This window comes from Haliotis rufescens, unplaced genomic scaffold (genome assembly GCF_023055435.1).
Source record: "Haliotis rufescens isolate VD_foot unplaced genomic scaffold, xgHalRufe1.0.p SCAF_21, whole genome shotgun sequence".
Taxonomy (NCBI): domain Eukaryota; kingdom Metazoa; phylum Mollusca; class Gastropoda; order Lepetellida; family Haliotidae; genus Haliotis; species Haliotis rufescens.
The window spans coordinates 13,971,831-13,991,458 of NW_025963902.1; the positions used below are offsets into that span (position 1 = coordinate 13,971,831).

General features: G+C 40.3%; 2 protein-coding genes across 6 annotated transcripts; one reads left to right on the plus strand and one right to left on the minus strand.

Moving 5' to 3' along the window:
- Window positions 1-1,363: 1,363 nt before the first annotated feature.
- LOC124153025 (RB-associated KRAB zinc finger protein-like) lies at window positions 1,364-9,308 on the minus strand. The gene is made up of 2 exons (XM_046526129.2): window positions 9,204-9,308; window positions 1,364-7,300 (listed from the first exon to the last, which is right to left on the minus strand). The coding sequence occupies exon 2, from the start codon at window positions 7,177-7,179 to the stop codon at window positions 4,213-4,215; it is 2,967 nt and encodes a 988-aa protein (XP_046382085.2). The 5' UTR covers window positions 7,180-7,300; window positions 9,204-9,308; the 3' UTR covers window positions 1,364-4,212.
- A 65-nt stretch (window positions 9,309-9,373) lies between these two features.
- LOC124153026 (zinc finger protein 227-like) lies at window positions 9,374-15,314 on the plus strand. 5 transcript variants are annotated; one of them, XR_006863601.2, is made up of 2 exons: window positions 9,374-9,635; window positions 10,595-10,754. XR_006863601.2 is itself a non-coding variant. In XM_046526131.2 (2 exons), exon 2 carries the CDS (start codon window positions 12,435-12,437, stop codon window positions 15,219-15,221), a length of 2,787 nt encoding a protein of 928 aa, XP_046382087.2. In that variant the 5' UTR covers window positions 9,414-9,635; window positions 12,421-12,434; the 3' UTR covers window positions 15,222-15,314. The 5 variants fall into 5 exon arrangements, 4 of the variants coding, with proteins under 4 accessions (XP_046382087.2, XP_046382089.2, XP_046382088.2 ...); XM_046526131.2 differs by lacking the exon at window positions 10,595-10,754 and adding an exon at window positions 12,421-15,314 and having other exon boundaries at window positions 9,414-9,635; XM_046526133.2 differs by lacking the exon at window positions 9,374-9,635 and adding an exon at window positions 12,421-15,314 and having other exon boundaries at window positions 10,741-10,793.
- Window positions 15,315-19,628: the final 4,314 nt, after the last annotated feature.

A 19,628-nucleotide genomic window follows, 5' to 3' on the forward strand; every position in this document is an offset into this window, starting at 1 on the left:
AGTCGCCTATTACGTCAAGAATGGATTGCTGAAGACCTATTCTACCTCGGATCTTCACGGGTCTATTTCTTTTGAAAGCACTGTATCGGGATAGAAATTATATCGAAAACCTTAGTATCAGAATATATATCTAGCGTGATCCCACTGTATCGTTACACCTCTATTGTTCAGTATCATTAAGTCTTCTGTCCTTTGAACATGTTAAAAATGTTCTTACATATGGCAATATTTCAGTGCCATTGTTGATCTTAATTTCATTCAAGTACAATGCATGACAAGACAATTCATTCATATTTCAACATATTTATTTTTCAAAAATTCAAAACTGCACAATCCAAATATAAGCCAACACCTTCATGTGGCAACAGTGCTGTTTGCAGTAACCATGGTAACCAAGGTGAGGGGACAGCTAATTAGGAGGAAGCTATATACAATAATACTGCGCTTGTGCTCAATATGCTTCTATGTACAAACTACAATTCTGGGCCCCATTTCACAAAGCGATCTCAGCGCTAAGGTGATCGTAACTACATAATTTAACAGACTTACAAGAGTCGTAGCTCTGCGATCAGTTTGTGTAACGTGGCCCTGTACACAAGCCTTGTCAATAGTTCAATTAAGCTGGAAAAACACAAGAAAACCATTCTGTTTTGACCCCGCTTCCTCCAAATATAACCAAATTGATGACAGCCTGTAAATAATCGAGTCAAGCCAGGACAATGCAGTGACAATCCTCGCCATTAGGGTACGATGACACGCTGTCGACCAAGTCAATGAGCCTGACCACCTGATCCATTAAGTCACCTCTTACAACAAGCATAGGTTGCTGGGGACCTATTCTAACCCGGAATCCCCCAAATGACACGCAATCGACCAAGTCAATGAGTCTGACCACCTGATCCATTAAGTCACCTCTTACAACAAGCATAGGTTGCTGGGGACCTATTCTAACCCGGAATCCCCCAAATGACATGCTATCGACCAAGTCAATGAGCCTGACCACCTGATCCATTAAGTCACCTCTTACAACCAGCATAGTCACCTGTTACGGCAAGCATGGGTTGCTGAAGACCTATTCTAACCCGGAATCCCCCAAATGACACATTACAGACCAAGTCAGCGAGCCTGACCACCTGATCCATTAAGTCACCTCTTACAACAAGCACAGGTTGCTTGGGAGCAGTTCCAACCCAGCATCCCCCGGGGCCAAAATTTCAGTAATAATGCAAAATGTATCTATGGACATGATGGATATACATCATTGTACGCAACATGGTTTGAAATGGTCCAGAGTGGCTTGCCCCCCACTCAACTGCCTGAATTAAATGCTTTCGTAAGAAAATGAAAAGTTTAATTACCAAAGTAGATACAAAATACTTTATTAGTAGCATCAAACAAACATGGTGGATTGGTGTCCAGTATAATGCATCAGTACCATAAGGTTAATGTGTAAACTAATTAGGTTCTCAATCACCCCGCCCTGTAAATGATAAACCTTTTGTTCTTTCAGCTTCATTAATCTTCTGACAGGACCTTGTAACATTTACATGTGGTTCATCAAAAGCAAGGAGTGAGTGAGTGAGATGGGTTTTTCTCCGCTTTTAGCAACATTCCAGCAATATCATGGCGGGGTACACCAGAAATGGGCTTCACACATTGTACCCATGTGGGGAATCAAACCCGGGTCTTCGGTGTGATGAGCAAATGCTTTAACCACTAGGCTACCCACCGCCCCCAAAAGCAAGGAAGGCAGAGAATATTAACAGGAACCTATATCATTATTTTATCTCCTATATACTACTCAAAAGAAGTTACAGATCACCCCGTCATGGCAAATTAACGATTGTCATATGAAGAAATAGGATGTTCTTTAACTTCTTTTGAGCAGTATATCATATTTCCAAGTGGTGATTCTGTATTCTTCTTGACTACTTCAATTAAACATCATGGACTTAAGAAACACTATTCTCAGTCATTTGTTGTTTTTTTTCAAAAATATTTGTAAAAGAATAAAATAAACTATCTTTTTAACTCTTACCAAATAGTAGCCCTTTTCTAAACAATGTCCTTTCAACATACAGTACATTAATACAGTATAACTTTGTTAAAAAACCAACCATATCCACAAGTTTGGTCTTCTGAATACCTATTCTAAAACAGAATCAAGCAAATCTTGACAATCATATCCTAGACGAGATATTGTAAAAGTGGTATCACCATCCAAGCCCTGTGGAAGTACCCAGGTTTAACTGTACCGACAACCAGGACCAACCAGAACCAACTGGAACTAACCCGGACCAAACCAGGCCAACATGACAACAGCTGCAAGCAAGATACGCGTTGGTGTGCAGGTGACATGGCAATTCATAAACAACATTACACATCATGACACAATATCATTCGCACCTTGTAAGGAAATTAGCATGATGGCTTACAAAAGAAATTTGAATAATAGAAGGTTTTAAAGAGGGATTGGAAATTAACAAAGTTCACAAGTCTGAGGCCAATTTCAGGAAGGATTTGCGACAATTCCCAGAGCTACTACTTGACTATTAGGTATATGGCAATTCTGAAGCAGAATATTTCTGTGGACAAGGGAAAACTAATATCAATTTCTATCACTGACTAAGATCTTGTGTGTGAAAGTAAGCATGAGCGTCAAGGGGTCCTAATGTCATTACACTAATGTTAACAGTTAAACAAGGAGACCTCAAGGACCCAAGAAGACCTCAAGGACCCAGAAGACCTCAAGGACCCAGAAGACCTCAAGGACCCCAGGCTTAAAGGACACTAGAAGGCCTCAAAGACCACAGAAGACCTCAAAGACCACCAGACCTCAGGCCACCAGGAGACCTCAAGGACCCAAGAAGACCTCAAGGACCCAAGAAGACCTCAAGGACCCAAGGACCTCAAGCACCACAAAAGACCTCAAGGCCACCAGGAGACCTCAAAGACCCTAGGACCATCCCTATTTTGGAACACTGTCATATTAATATTTAATCATGTAATGTCATATATTATATCATATCATATAGCTTAAGGTGCCTGGTGAATCTTTTTGACCTTATTAGCAGACTTACTAGCAGGGCTGTGACTTAACACTTGATGTCTTTCCATGTGTATTCTTACTGTTAGCTAATGAACACAATGAACTTGAACGATGTTGAAGAAAACATGAACTGATATAATTAAAAATTATCATGTAAACCATGAACGTCATCTGTACAGTAACCAATATTTAGAAATATAAATAGTATCATAACAATAGTAACAGAAAAACAACTAACTGTCAGGTTCAATCAAGGCTTAAGTTCTGTCACTTCGCTAGGGTAGCCACAACTGCCACTTTCCAAAGCTGTCATACAAGATCAAGGCAGTTACCTGGCCAATGCTTGAATAGCATGCTTAACACCACTTTGAACGGTATTTGTGCAATTAGGGCATGTTGGAGGAAAGCCCTCAGTGACATTGGTCGTAGATGTTGAAATCCTTTGTCTACAAACCAAGGATCATAACCGGATTGAATCTCTGATTTGCACCCTTGATCAGCAGATCCTGGACTGGGTAAGGGAAGCAAAATCAGTACATAATTATGTTACAATATACGAATTCCTGTCCGCCTTGTTCCCCACATGCTAAGTGATGCAAGGTTTCTAGGTCAATCTCCTCTCACAGATTGTTTAGCATGATTCAGGGCACAAAATATTAATTACTTCCTCCACAGATTTTTCCAAATTACCATTACAAGAGTTTGTTTTTTTAATTTTCAAGGTATTTATTTCCCTGCCAGATGGAAATAACCATGATAACAATGTCTCATTGATCAGTGATCTTTGAATTAGGTCTTACAGTGCTTACTCATCTACATCTTGATGCAATATTGGAAATTGTTTTGAAGTAAAAGCATAGTATGATGTGCCTTTTACCATGTTTACTAGTGTTATTAAAGTTAAGAAAATTTGCCAAAGCAGACAAGCCACATCCTGAAGAAGAAATAATTAATTTGTTGTGACCTGATGCTTGTTTTGTAAACGAGGCGTCCACATTAGATCATTGCACATAATGTAACGCACATCATGGCACTCTCATCAAGGAAAGAGTTCATCCAAGAAGTCTGCTACTCTTCCTATACAAAAGACGACCAGACAGAAGTCCCCAAGAATTGTCCTGACGAAAGCAGATAACATCTACAGGGAACGTTGACCATAGAACTCACTTCTCTAAACCTTTAGTTAAGGAAACTCTGTCTTTGGGTAGAGTCTCGAGAGCATTCTTTCCATGAGCTTTGATAACGTGTCTTTTCCTATTGGAGGAATCCCCAAAGCTGCGATCACACAAGTGACACTTAAACGGCAAGGAACCTGTATGGGTGAGCATGTGACGTCTCCTTTGGTCAGAACGCTTGAACAGCTTGCCACATCTCGTACATGAGTAAGGCTTCACGTTGCTCTGGTTCCTCATGTGGGCATTCAGGGCTCGCCTCGTGTAGAACACCTTGCCGCAGTGATCACACTTGATAGTGCCCTGGCCAGTGTGCGTTCTCATATGAACCGTCAGATCGTATGACACTTTGAAGGACTTCTCACACTCCGGACACTTATATGGCCGTTCTCCTGTGTGATCCCGCATATGAACATTCAATCTGGATTTACGGAAAAATTCAGCGTTGCATATTTTGCAATATATGGCTCCCTCCTTTGTATGCTTCTTGTTATGAAATCGAAGAGTCACTCTGTGTTTGAAGCGCAACCCACAAACACCACAACAGAATCTCTTTTCTTCCTCTTCCTTCTTTATCACTGGATGCGGTACTTTCGGTACCCTCGCCACATAATTATTTGATTTATTGGAAATATCGGAATTGGCATCATCCAGCGAGGGGTCCTCCTCCGACTCTTCTTCCACTGGATCAACAGAGATGTCTTCCACCATCTCCACCGTCAACTTCCCAGGGTCGTACATCGTGGGCAGCAGCTGAACGGCCTCACTCTGGTTCACCAGCATCTCGAGGCCGTTCCCTGCAGACTCAACCGAAGTGGACGCGCTTGGAATGGAATCGACCTCAACCTTGGCTGCATTTTTGTCCCCTTCATACTCAAGCACGTAGCATATTGACGGATTGTCCTCGAACACAACATACACCTGTTCCGAACTAGCCGGTGTATTCTGGACACTTGAGTTCGCAACTACTTTGACGGGAACACCGGACAGGTTGTCGCTGAAAGATATCATCTCTTGAACCTGCTGTGGAATTCCTTCCACTGTTTTACACTGAACCAAACTCTTAGTTTTACCCTTCAGGTCTACAACACTGCTTTCCCCACATCTATTATCCAAATCCTCGTACGCATTCAAAACCTCAGCAACCAAAGCCTCTCGTTTCACTTTAAATTTAGGTGGTGGTGGTAGGTCTTTCATGACCGAGACTTTTGAAGCTCTGGGTTTGTAATTCACAGGAAGCGCATCAGCACAATCATGGTACTTTTTCATGTGGCGGTTCCGATTCGCCCAATCAGCAAAGTTGATTTTACACTTAGTACACTCAAAAGGTTTTAAACCAGAATGGAGTTTTCTATGAAGTCTCATGTTGCTGACTCGGTTGAAAGTTTTTCCACAGATGTCACAGGAGAAAGGTCTGACCTTTGTGTGTGTGCGGACATGGTTGCATAGCTGGGAGAAACTGATGCATCTCTTGTAACAGTACTTACAATGTAAAACACTGGACTTAGAAACTCGCTGCTGTCCTTTGCTCTCGAGAAGCATCAACTCAGGGTGCTTCCGAACGTGAATTTCCAATTTGGATGGATCTCGAAAAGGCTTGTTACAAATGTAACACTTCGACAGCGGTTCGTGAACCTTCTTGTGTCGGGACAGGTCACTGGGTTTGAAGAAGTTCTTGTTACAGATGCTGCACCAGTGTCGATGTCCAACTTCATGGACCTTCTCGTGATGCTTCAAGCTCTTCTCAATCCTGTACTCCTTTTCACAATATTTACATTTGAAACTTCTTAAGTCATCCTTGTGCCTCTCTTCGCGGGCAATGTGACTCTTCTTATGGTTAGCTAGCTGAGACGGTTTCACAAAACCCTTCTTGCATATATCACAATACAGAAGGTTCTCAGAGTCGTGTGTTCTTTCATGATACTTCAAACTTTTCATAATTGCATACCTCTTCCCACAATATTTGCATGCATGAGCATTTTCTAAATCTTCACCTTCATTTTCGACATTCTTTTTTTTTCTAACAACAGGACCCTTGGAAGCCTCCTTTTTAATCTTGCGCCCTTTCTTCTTTTTCTTTTTCTTTGTTCTGAGGGTTGGATCTTTACTTACACCCTCTGCTGACACCAACAACTGTGTCTCAACTTTTTCACTTTTGGTAATCTGGCTCGCCAGAAGGGTAAGGTCACTTATTCCTGCTTCAGCTCGACCTTCTGCTAGAACCTGAATTGCTGCCCGTTCTTCAGGACTTTCACAATCCACCTTTTCTTGCTTGATGTTGATCAAAATGTCTGCAATATCAAGATCTTCATTTTGACTAGGCCGTCCCCGAACCAAGTCCCCAACTTTGCCAACCCACACTTCAACTGGATCTGGATCTCCAGCACCACCTTCTGGATCTCCAGCACCACCTTCAGATGGAGTCACCATCTCAACATCTTTCTCAACATCACCACCATCCTCTCCAACTCTCCCAACCTTAATTGAAGTTATCTCCCCTGCATTATTTTTCCTGACAGTTACTATTTCTGATCCTTTCTTACCATCGCCATCCCCTTTTTCTTCCAATGCATTTTCTTTCACATGATCACTTTCATTTTGCATTCCTGCATCCAGCATGACCATGAATTTTTGGGAATCCGCTTCAGTCAGAATGACTTGTCCCGAAATGTCAACGCCTTCTTCAGAATCAGGAACAGATTTTTCTTGCTGGATGACAGCTTCTGAAGGCTGAGAGACAGAAGTCTCTTTGTCTTTGCTAGTCTCTCCTTCTTTGCTAGTCTCTTCGTCTTTGCTAGTCTCTTCGTCTTTGCTAGCTAGGGCATCTTCTTCAGTTGTTATCTTGCCGGCTTCATGTGTCACAATGTGACTGTAACATTCCTCCTGGGATGAGAACAAGTTGAAGCAGACGCCACATCGGTAAAGAGTTGAGGACAGGAGAATGGAATTGGAAGACATGTTGTTCAATTTGGCATCAATGTGCTAACGGAGAAACCATCTCTGAATTGAGGCATTTGGGATTGAACGCAAATGTCACAACTGTTGTGATCTTGAACAGCCACAGTTCAGCATGAAGTACCTGGAAAAGAAGGTCAAACAACTTCTAAAACATGACTTCATCTGATTACAAAATCCAATATATTGGAGAAATACCAGGAAAACGACCATGATTATCATATTGACAGAGTGTTGGTTGGTTGGTTTGTTGTTTAACGTCGCACACAGCAATATTCCAGCTATATGGCGGCGGTCTGTAAATAATCGAGTCTGGCCCAGACAATCCAGTGATTAATATCATGAGCATCGATCGACGCAATTGGGACCGATGACATGCATTAACCAAGTCAGTGAGCCTGACCACCCGATCCCGTTAGTCGCCTTTTACGACAAGCATAGTCACCTTTTACGGCAAGCATGGGTTGCAGAAGACCTATTCTACCCCGGAATCTTCACGGGTCTATTGACAGAGTGAGTTTGAGTTAATGCCACTTTGAACAGTATTTCAGCCATGTCTCAGCATGGGAGGAAAGCTTAAAGTAATGAAAATAATAAATGTTTACAACCTAGAAACATAATCATGGCTATCACATTGATAGTTAACTAATACCCTTACTATTAAATGTTATCAGCCATTGTTGAGTAACAAGTAAAACATATTATCATATAAGTTCATGATGTTGTCTTGAGTGAGTGAATGTTATATAATGCCACAATCAGCCTTGTTTTTGGTATATCATGGAAGCTTGTAAAAAGTCTGTCTCAAATTTCATGTTAATGTGTTTGTCCTATTCTAATATTATTCTGTTCTTATTAATAATATAAAAGATTTCTTACAATTTGAAACCTGATTAAAAATCAAAGTCAAGAGATGGACTTTCCCTGCTGGGATACAGGGACAAACACAATCATATTGTCAGGCAACTGTTATACTTTTAAATTATCTGTCAAGTTTGGACATAATGAAGTCTGTTTTAACAAACCAACAAACCAACTGCAATTTAGGCTAGGCCTCGGTGGATTCTTCTGTCGTATTTGATATATTTTATTTCTGATAAAACAGAAACAATAATGACTCAAAGGCAGTTAATGCATTCTTTTTTTGGATCTTTCGTTATATTTTATATGTATGATGAAACCAGAACATTCCCTAAGTCCAAATATCTCCCTTACAACAGGTGAAGGAGATTTGTTTGTTTGTTGTTTAACCCTGCCCTCAGCAATATTCCAGCTATATGACGGCCGTCTGTAAATAGTCGAGTCTGGACAAGATAATCCCGTGATTGACATCATGAGCGGGTGCAGGAGAAAATGGCCCCTAATCTTGAAGACACAAATCCTAAGTGATTATTTTTTATTAACAAAACTCTGTCGTATGTGTCATGATCTCTGTTTTTGCATGTGACAATGGATACCACAGACTCATTTTGTTGTAATTAAAAAAAAAAATAATAATACATAAGTGTGACCATTTTCACCATATTCACTGTATTTGGGGCCATGTTCTCCTAAATGGCTGGGGTCATTTTTGCCAGGGGACATTTTCTCTAAAACAGCACAATAAAATGACTAAGTCCAAAGTCATAATCACCTCTACCAGATCTAGTAATACTATTGCTGTGTAACCACATTTGTGGTTTATGCAATACTGGGCGAGTTGACACAATTTCAAAACACAGCATTATCGTCTTTCGTTTTAAAAAAAATCCTATAAGGGGTAACTCAGTCATAATTAATTGCGTCGCTTTCGAGAAATTACTGAAGTAACAGTCCGACCTTACTGTTGTTAGAAAAAGACGCAGTTCAGCGTTCAGTCTCTCGTTACTCCTTCCAAGAACCACTGGGGCAGAAACGTCCCAGTTTCTTGACCAGTCAATTACTGTTAAACAGGTCATTTGAACAGCTGAAATATTCGTGTCCACTTTTTAACGTTATACATATACATTTTATGAATAAATGCTCATTGTGGCTGTATAAATATTTACCTAAATAGCAAACCTCAGCACAAGGAAGAAATACAAAATAACGAACGTTGAGGACGCGTGCGCTCTCCTCGACTGGTCCTGGGTCTCCTGTGCGCATGCGTCAATATCCTAATCGAATCAAGTCATTGCGGGATAAAACAGCTACAACACAGTGAACGAAATATCCATGAGCGTATAACCGTGAGCTTGAAGCCATTTGCGGTGACATTAATTGTTCTTTAACACATTGGTCAAAGCATTTTTCGCACATATTCGCAACCATATATTACAACTGAGGCGCCATTGAAATATACATTTATTCATTTACTTCGGCGCTTTCCGAATTTTTACATCTATCGAATACCACCGTACGGATTTTAACAATACACAGAAAGGGACGTAACTTCGCCAGCCTGTGAAAGCCCAGCTTGTGAAAACGGTTGCCAAAACACTGTGCGTATTATCAGCTGGTTGTTATTGAGACATTGTATGCAAAACTAGAGCCTAGCGTATAATTACCCCAATTGATCGTTGCAACTCTGAATCATAAGACACAGTAATTCGTAGCTGTACTCAAATAAAAATATAATTGTGTTTTATGACCTGTGTCACATAGTATGTGACCATTGGCATGGATTGATTAGCTTCCTCGTCAGACCCCAGTTTCTACTTCGGCCGTAGCACATACGGCGATACAATGGGCTATGAAATATAAAATAATTTAAATATATTTGTGTTCAACAATGAATTCATGAGCACAGACAGAAGCATAAATCATGAATTTAGTGAAAGGATGAGACTTCCATTTCAAATCTACTGCCTTAAAATCTTCTCTTTTTCTCAAAATGTAGTTGTATGAATATTGTGATTTAAAAAAAAAAGGTGATAGATCTAGTTCTCTGTAGATGAATTGGTTCAACAACAAGTCATTCGAGCTACCGGCTTCGGCCATGTTTTTATCATGTTTATCAGGGGCAAATTGAAGAACTTGTGGATTTATCTTTGGGATGAGTAAAAAAATACTAATTGTCAGCTTGATTGGATTAATAGCCAGTGTTTATCAAAGCCTAGAGTACAATATATATGCCTTCGCTTCATGGAGCCAATCATGTTGCAGAAGCGGGGGCACGGGTGGCCCAGTCGTCTTAGGTGCCGCGATTCGCTGTGCAGAGTTGCGTCCCTTGGGCACGCCAGAAACCTATGATTGTGGGTTTGAATCACGGTTCGCCCTGATTATGTTTCTAGGTTTTTCAGCACTATACCAGTGCTCGTTGGTTTCATCGAAGTGGTAAACGTCTGAGACCTGCATCACTTCGGGTTTTCCTCCAACATGAAGCTTACACGCCTTGATATAACTGGAATACTGTTATAAGCGGCATTAAACCCAACTCACTCACTCACTTATGTTGCAGAAGCAAGGAAGGGCCTGCTAATGAGCCTAGCTCCCATGACCCATGAAGATCCAAGGGTAGAACAAGTCTTCGGCAACCCATGCTTGCCGTAAAAAGCAACTTTGCTTGTCGTAAGGGGAAGCATGTCAAGACTCATGATGGAAACAAGGCGTTCAACAGTTTTCTAAAACGAGCCAAGGATGTGGGACATAATCTCAATGTCAGTGTTGATTTTGTTGATGGTTCTGTACTGCTGGACGGTACTGAGTGTCAACCAAGCGAAGTGCCATATCAAATTGGGCCAGACTCATTTTTTCAAGGAGAGGCTATCTGAACGACCACTGCATCGAGTTTATGTGCAGTGTGTTGAGAAGGTCAGCAACCCTGTGGAGTCCTTCGTTTGGATGAAGAGTGGCTGGCCTGAAAAGTGAAACAGAAGGCTTTCTGTTTGTGGCTCAGGACCAGTCACTTCCCACTCAAAACTGTCAATGTGTGATTTTGTATCAAAATGTAAATATGAATTGTAGATTATGTAATGAATTTAATGAGACTGCCCAACACATTGTCAGTGGATGCCCAGCTTTGGCACAAACACAGTGTCTTAAGCGACATGGTGGAGTGGCTCGATCATTTTATTACCGTCTTCATAATGCTTGCAGATGTCCATCCATGGTACAACCCAGAATATGTAGAGGGCGTCATGGAAATGATAGATTTTATACCTCCCAATCTGTTGACTGACATTGGGAGAGTACCCGGGTTTGCTACCAAGGAATACAGCACTTCTGACAATCTGGGTAATGCAGAAGGCTGCAGTGTTAGGGAGTCTTCACCTTCTCCGAAAAGTTCTGGGTGGGTTTGAAGAGGCAGAGCTTCCTGGGAGAAGTCCCATTCACTGTCTGGGCTGCGTGTAGAGGGGGCAAGGGCCCGGAGCTGATGATGAGCCTAACCAGCCTGACTGTTGCCAGGATCACCCAAACCCTCTTTGCTGCATTTTTATGTTAATCTGTAATAATAATAATAATAATAATAATAATCCACACCCTATCGTATGCTCAAAGCACAACATACTAATCAGGAATTAGGCAAATGATAGCTCAACACAGCTTGGCACATGGAGCTCCTGAAAAAGGGTCGTGTGCAGCCCGTGTAAGACTATGTACAACTTATCAATTATGACCAATTCAAACAATTTTGAAGTACTAGGTTTTAACCTTTAGATCTCTTGGTTGTACCTAATTATGAGTTATGTTTAATAGTATTTGTTTAAGAATACTGATCATGTACTTAAGAAATAAATGACGAGTGGGAGTTGTTTACGATAAACAACAAGCAGTCATTTATTTGATTTACGAGATACCAAAACTACGTACTGCGTCGTTAAAGATATTAGTAAAAATATTGAAAATATTTACCCTTACTTTAGTAATAGCGACTCCCTGAATAGAATCCGACCGTGGCAATGTCGGACAAGTCCAAGTTATGAACTGCGGGTTTGAATTTGGGCTTTCCCGCATATTCTCACAATTTTCACACCGATCATCTGTACCTTTTCTCCCAATACCAATTGTCCTGTCTCTCCTACACATAGATGTGATCGTTCGGCCACTGTGTTTATCTGCGTAGCGCAGCTACATCTATGGGGAACAACTTACCAGACACTTCCCTCTCAAAAATAATGTCGTCCAATATATGACGGCATCAAGTTGCAAGCGCAAGTTCGAATCTCCAGAAATGATGTCATGATAGAACAATGTTTTATTGTGAAATAAACCATGCTTCGTTCTTCATTGTTCTTTGCGATTTATCTTATATATAACATTAACACTTTATACATTGTTTTGCAGAGATTCGAGATGGTATGAGGAGCAGGCATTCTGATGTGAAGATGTCTGAACAGAAAGGGTATCACAACGAACAAACAGAGAACATCTACCGATGTGGGGTGTGTTTTGAGAATTTCTCCACAGAGCAAATGTGCTATGATCATGTGCTTTCTCATGGAAGCAAGGATGAACGAACTCAAACCAAAATGACAACGATAAAGCCAGGCAAATCACAGGAAACCCTCACTGCAATACACAATAAAAAATCAATAAAAAAGGAACACGGATCCCTAAAATGTGATTGTTGTGAAACATTCTTCTCAAACATCTTGAAGTTGAAATGCCATCTCCAGCATCAAAGAACAGTTAAAGAATTTCATTGTCGGTTCTGTAATATGCTCTGCCGGAAAATGTCTGAGTTGATGACACATCTGCGTACCCATACAAATGAACGACCATTCAAATGTGACCTGTGCAAGAAAGCATTTAAGAGAAACACACATCTTGTCCAGCACAGGAAACTACACTCTGGTGACAAACCGTTTATATGTTCGCAGTGTAAGGCAGCGTATGCTGACAAATGCAACCTGAACAGGCACGTTAAGCTGTATCATAAACACTCTGATCAGACTCTAAAAAAATTCCGAAGCAGGAAGTCCCGAGTTTCAATTGTGGATAATCCTGTCACTCATTCATCTGTAGATGAGAAAGGCTCAGAGAAAACAAACGAAGGAGATTCAAGTGTTACTGAAAATGTTCACCAACTTGAACAGACAAGTACCCCGAAAGACTCTGGTGTGAAAGCGCTTGTATCATCAGGGAAAAAGGTTTCATTTAAACCCTGTTCAGATTTGACTTACTCCAAGAAAGACATCTTTGAGAAAGAGGAAAGAGAGGCGACTTCTCCTACAGATGATGCAACTGACTCTAAGCATATTCCGATGTTCAATGAAAAAGACAGGACGGAAACAGTTTATGTGAGGATTGGGGAAACATGTTTGGTGTTGTCAGTGCATTGCGAAGACAAGATCTCCAAGAGCCCTGTTGTTGTAAGAACTGACAATGGTATGCTGATACCCCGAGAACCGGATGGTGAGGATGTTCTGATGTCTCAAGAATCTGAAGATGGTAATGTGGTTCTGTCCCTAGAGTCTGGAGAAACTGGTTCTCATACTAAAAGTATTAACAGGACTGACAAGGACACATCCAAGTTCCTTGTCTGTCATATGTCTGAGAACAGGGTTAGCTCCGGGCAATCTAAGCTTGCTGTCTGTGATTTTAAGAAGATCAAAGCCGCTCATACTCTGGAGTCAGGAAAATGTTCTCCTGGATGGAAAGCCAGATCAGCCACGCCAAACAAAGCTGATGCCGAACATAAAGTAATGTTTCCTTGTGTTATAAATGCAGACAAAAAGACACATGACACTCCACAGGCTGTTGTTCCTCTTGGTCGTGCAGGTCATTGTGGAGCTGGTTCAACACATGACACTCCACAGGCTGTTGTTCCTCTTGGTCGTGCAGGTCGTTGTGGAGCTGGTTCAACACATGACACTCCACAGGCTGTTGTTCCTGTTGGTCGTGCAGGTCGTTGTGGAGCTGGTTCAACACATGACACTCCACAGGCTGTTGTTCCTGTTGGTCGTGCAGGTCGTTGTGGAGCTGGTTCAACACATGACACTCCACAGGCTGTTGTTCCTGTTGGTCGTGCAGGTCGTTGTGGAGCTGGTTCAACACATGACCCTCCACAGGCTGTTGTTCCTGTTGGTCGTGCAGGTCGTTGTGGAGCTGGTTCAACACATGACACTCCACAGGCTGTTGTTCCTGTTGGTCGTGCAGGTCGTTGTGGAGCTGGTTCAACACATGACACTCCACACGCTGTTGTTCCTGTTGGTCGTGCAGGTCGTTGTGGAGATGGTTCAACACATGACACTCCACAGGCCGTTGTTCCTCTTGGTCGTGCAGGTTGTTGTGGAACTGGTTCAACACATGACACTCCACAGGCTGTTGTTCCTGTTGATATCAAGGATGCTGCTCTTAGATCAGGGAATGTGACATGCAGTCAGGTTTCAGTTGTCCTGAGAACAAAGAAGGGTGACACGGATACAACTTCTCAGAATTTTGTGGAAGACCAGAAAAGACATGTTAATCTTATGAAAGAATCACCTGTTATTCCTGTAAGTAGTATTGGACAAGGACTAAAACCTCCACAGAAGGAACTAGAACTGGACTCGGGACAAAGTGCTGTTGGCTGTGAACATGGACATGGACATCCAGAGCAGCAAAAAACATATAGTGTCATTTACGAGTGTGGTTATTGTGGCAAGAAAATGAAAACGGAAAGCACCTTGAAGTACCATGTCCGAACTCACACCAAGGATCGAGCTATAAGGTGCAACATCTGTGAGAAGGACTTCTACAAGCCTTCGACCTACGATGTCCACATGCGTTCCCACACAGGCCTGAGGCCCTTCTGCTGTGGGATATGTAAAAGGAAGTACCGAGACAACTCCACTCTTCGCTCGCATATGAAACTGCATACAGGCCTCAATGTGTTCTCCTGCAGCGTGTGTAAGAGGGTCTTTCCAAAGCAGACGGAACTAAACAGCCATTTTAGTATACACACTGGAGACAGGCCTTATTTGTGTCAGATGTGCCCCAAAACATTCCGGACACGGCACAGCTTGTGTCGTCATGTCCGATGTCACACAGGAGATAAACCCTATCCGTGCCCACACTGTGATCTTAGATTCAGGGATACGTCAAACAGGAAAAAACATATACTAAAGCACCATAACCTGGACTCTTTACAAGCTGCTGTTTAGGGACCCCCACCATTTAGTATTCTTTGTAGGGTGCGGGTGGGGAGAGTTGCTGGGATTTTTGTAGTGTTTTTTTGGTAAAGCCCGTGAACAAATTGTTTAGTTCTAGTTTTCTCTCTGGCTCTCTCTCTCTCTCTCTCTGGCTCTCTCTCTCTCTCTCTCTCTCTCTCATATCATATCATATCTCCAATGCGTGGATCACCACTCGTGATGTCATTGATGGGATTGTCTGGTCCAGATTCAACTATTTATTTACACACCACCGTCATGTAGCTTGAATATTGCTGAGTGCGGCATTAAACAACAATTTCTTTTAAGAAGTAATGTCACCACACCAATCTGGGCTGGTACAAGATACCAGTTTTTGCACATTACCACATACATGTATATGGGTCATTCTCCAAAAATGTCAGAATTTCAACTAAGCAAAAACATCAAAATTGTCTTTTGTAAAATTCCTTTTTTATTGACTCAGTACACAAAGTAACTTCTGAATAATAATGTTAAGCAAAATGACACCTTAATAATCAATGATGACCTAATTATGATAATTAATTAACACTGAATAGGAAAAATATGTCTCTCCTGTTACCATGTTAACAATTATATTTTCTGTAACAATATTTTTCAAAGTTCAACACAAATCATGTCAGTTCTTGTTTTTAAATGTATTGTTTAATATTTCAATGAGTACAATTAAAAAGAGATTGGAAACATTATTTTATGGACAGATTTGTCCAGCATTTGAGTCAAATGAAAACATTTGAATTCATTCAAATCCAATATGACAAACATACCCTGATTATTGCATCATATATTTGACACATATACTTCATTAGATGATATATGTTTGAATTCAAATATGTTCTTCTGAAAAAAATAAAAAAATAATCAGTATATTTCTATTTTAAGTGCTGGTAACAGGACAGACAATGTAGTAACAGGACGGACAATTGAAAGTAACAGGACAGACAATCGGCTTTGATTGCAGATAACTATAACGTTCAGGAGTTTCAGGATTTTGAAATATCTGACAAATACGAAAAAAGTATGTGCAGTTGATTACACCTGAACATATAAGGTGTAATTAACTGAATATTCTTGTATGTAATCTGAACTATAGAAATCGGTCGGTAACAGGACGGACAATTGAAAGTAACAGGACGGACAAACTTATGTTTGCAGTCAACTATCCTGTTCAGAAGTTCAAAGTTTTGAACTCTGACAAATAAGAAATGTTTTGCTTAATTAACAGTATCTGATCATATGGATGTTATTAACTGAATGTTCTTCTATGTAATCTGAATGTAGGATACTGGTAGGTAACAGCACAGACGGAAGTAATGCCAAAGACAATCACTTTTGCATTTTGGGTTAATCCCTAGAATAACAAAGAATTTAAATTGATTTAAACTTACACTAAATAGTCATGTGACAGTTTTTGTCTTGAAGCAACAACATAATAACCGAATTTATCCATGTCAAACATCAACATAATCTGGAGAAAAAAACTTGTCAGAAGATTTCCTGTTGAAGCTGTATTCTTTTGCAAATGTATTAGCAAATACTCAAATAAACAGTCTCAATGGGTGAATTATAGTTTCCTTAAAAGTACAATTCACTTGTATCTATGATTATTTGATTAGTGCCAGAATTAAATGATGCCTTTCATTCACCCAGAAACCACAGGTTGTTTATTGTTTCTGTTTTATCATATCTGCAATAGCTTCCCAGTAAATATTTTCAACACTGAAGTGGGAAGCAGTGCCTTCAATCTTCTTTCGTTCAGGAATGATTGTGATAATGTCCTCATGCTTGTACGAGCATTTGTCCAGCAGGAGTCTTGGCCAGAAGAATCATTTTTGATCCCATTTTTTGCCAGGCTTGTGCATGCATTGCACATATATATCATAGGCAGAAACATCTATGTATCCAGGATATGGAAAACCATCATATAACACAACAACACATTTTCCAAGACACTCTTCTGTATCATCTGGAACGGATAGTAAAATGTCACTCTCACTTTTCTCAACCTCACCCTTCTCCACCACACCACCTGCCCTCTCCACACTTTTCACAACCTCACCCTTCTCCACCACACCACCTGCCCTCTCCACACTTTTCACAACCTCACCCTTCTCCACCACACCACCTGTCTTCTCCACACTTTTCTCAACCTCACCCTTCTCCACCACACCACCTGTCTTCTCCACACTTTTCTCAACCTCACCCTTCTCCACCACACCACCTGTCTTCTCCACACTTTTCTCAACCTCACCCTTCTCCGCCACACCACCTGTCTTCTCCACACTTTTCTCAACCTCACCCTTCTCCACCACACCACCTGTCCTCTCCACACTTTTCACAACCTCACCCTTCTCCACCACACCACCTGTCTTCTCCACACTTTTCTCAACCTCACCCTTCTCCACCACACCACCTGCCCTCTCCACACTTTTCACAACCTCACCCTTTTCCCCATCACCACCTGTCTTCTCCACACTTTTCTCAACCTCACCCTTCTCCACCACACCACCTGTCTTCTCCACACTTTTCTCAACCTCACCCTTCTCCACCACACCACCTGCCCTCTCCACACTTTTCACAACCTCACCCTTTTCCCCCTCACCACCTGTCTTCTCCACCCTTCTGTTGTTTTTTCATCAGATATTAACTATCTTCAACAAAGTAGTCTATTTTTTTATGTATATATGTTTTCTTCTAAACTGCATAAATTTGAAAACATATCTCTTAATGTTTCATAACAAATAAGAATATTTAGTGATTGGATAAGAAAAGTTAGATAAAGATGACCAAATGTCTGTGCTGTTACTTTTAAGTCTTAACCATTTCTTTTTTATTTAGCTTGGAAGATTTGTACAGCCATAGCCTCTTGAATGCCTGTGTTATTTCAAAGGAATTATTTGTGTTAATATGGTAATTATATTATTGATTGGTTATACGAGTCTTACTAGGAAAGACAATTAAGGTGATGATAAGTCTGTGCTGTTACCATGGAATGTCTGTGCTGTTACTTTTTCATCAGATAACTATCTTCAACAAAGTAGTCTATTTTTTATGTATATGTTTTCTTCTAAACTGTGACAAATTTGAAAACATGTCTTAATGTTTCATAAAATTTGAATATTGAGTGATTGGACAAGAATAGTTAGATAAAGCTGACCAAATGTCTGTGCTGTTACCAATATTTGTCTCTGCTGTTACTTTTAAGTCGTGAGCAACTTGTTTTTCTTCAGCTTGGAAGATTTGTACAACTATAGCCTCTTGAATGTCTGTGTTATTTCAAAAGGAATTATTTGAGTTATAATGGTAATTATATTATTGATTGGTTAAACAAGGAAAGACAGTTTAAGATGATGATAAGTCTGTGCTGTTACCACGGAATGTCTGTACTGTTACCACCAGTGTCTGTCCTGTTACATGTTTGAAGGTAACAGCACAGACAGTAACAGCATAGACAAATTGACACTAATTACAGTTTTTTTTAATGAGACCTCCCTTGAAATGTTGAGACCACATGGCATTGTGAACAGTTCATATTTTCTAATATTCTGAAAAAATGGTTTTAGAAAAAAATATTTGTTTTTGCAAAAATGAGCAGTAACAGCACAGACATAAGAAAAGGGTTTTCATGATAGGAATAAACTTCCCTGTCAAGCAGAATTATCCAAGGTCTTCTCTCACTTGAAGGACACTGCTGCCATGATAGTACAGGAAGTAAGCGGTATTTCTGTTATTTTGAATTATGGGAATCTTGAAGGATTATTTATTTTTCAGTTTTGATCCATCCTGGTAACAGGACAGACACTTTTTTATGTACAAGTGTTTCTTACGAAAAACCAATATAAATAAAAGTGTGTATCTTTAAAAAATAATTATATTCCATGAGTTAGAAAGGTAATGTACAATATATAAACATTATTTACATAATATTTTTTATTTTTAGCAACATTAAACAATGTTGATGTGCAAACATAGGGTTACGGACACACCCTTCAGCTCAATTTAAGCGCAATTAAGCAGTTTTAATTAAAATAAAATACCTAATAAGAAATACTGAAATTTAACTTTCAGACACCATGGTATGTTCTAAGAAAAACACTTGTGTTTTAACATATTTAAAATAAATATTTTCATTGTTATTCAACTCGGACTAAAATTCTCACTTTTTTTTAAAATGACCCATATACTATATTGGGCCGGTATTACCCCTGTGAACATTAGAATTGGTCTTCAGCAATCCATCCTTGTCATAAGAGGCGACTAACAAGCTGGCTGTTCCTATATAGGGGTGTTACTTGGTGGGCCTTCCTTCTACATGACCAGCACAAACAGGCCTTTTGGAAAACACCAGCTTTTCTGCCTGCTTCCAACACTGTTTTTTTT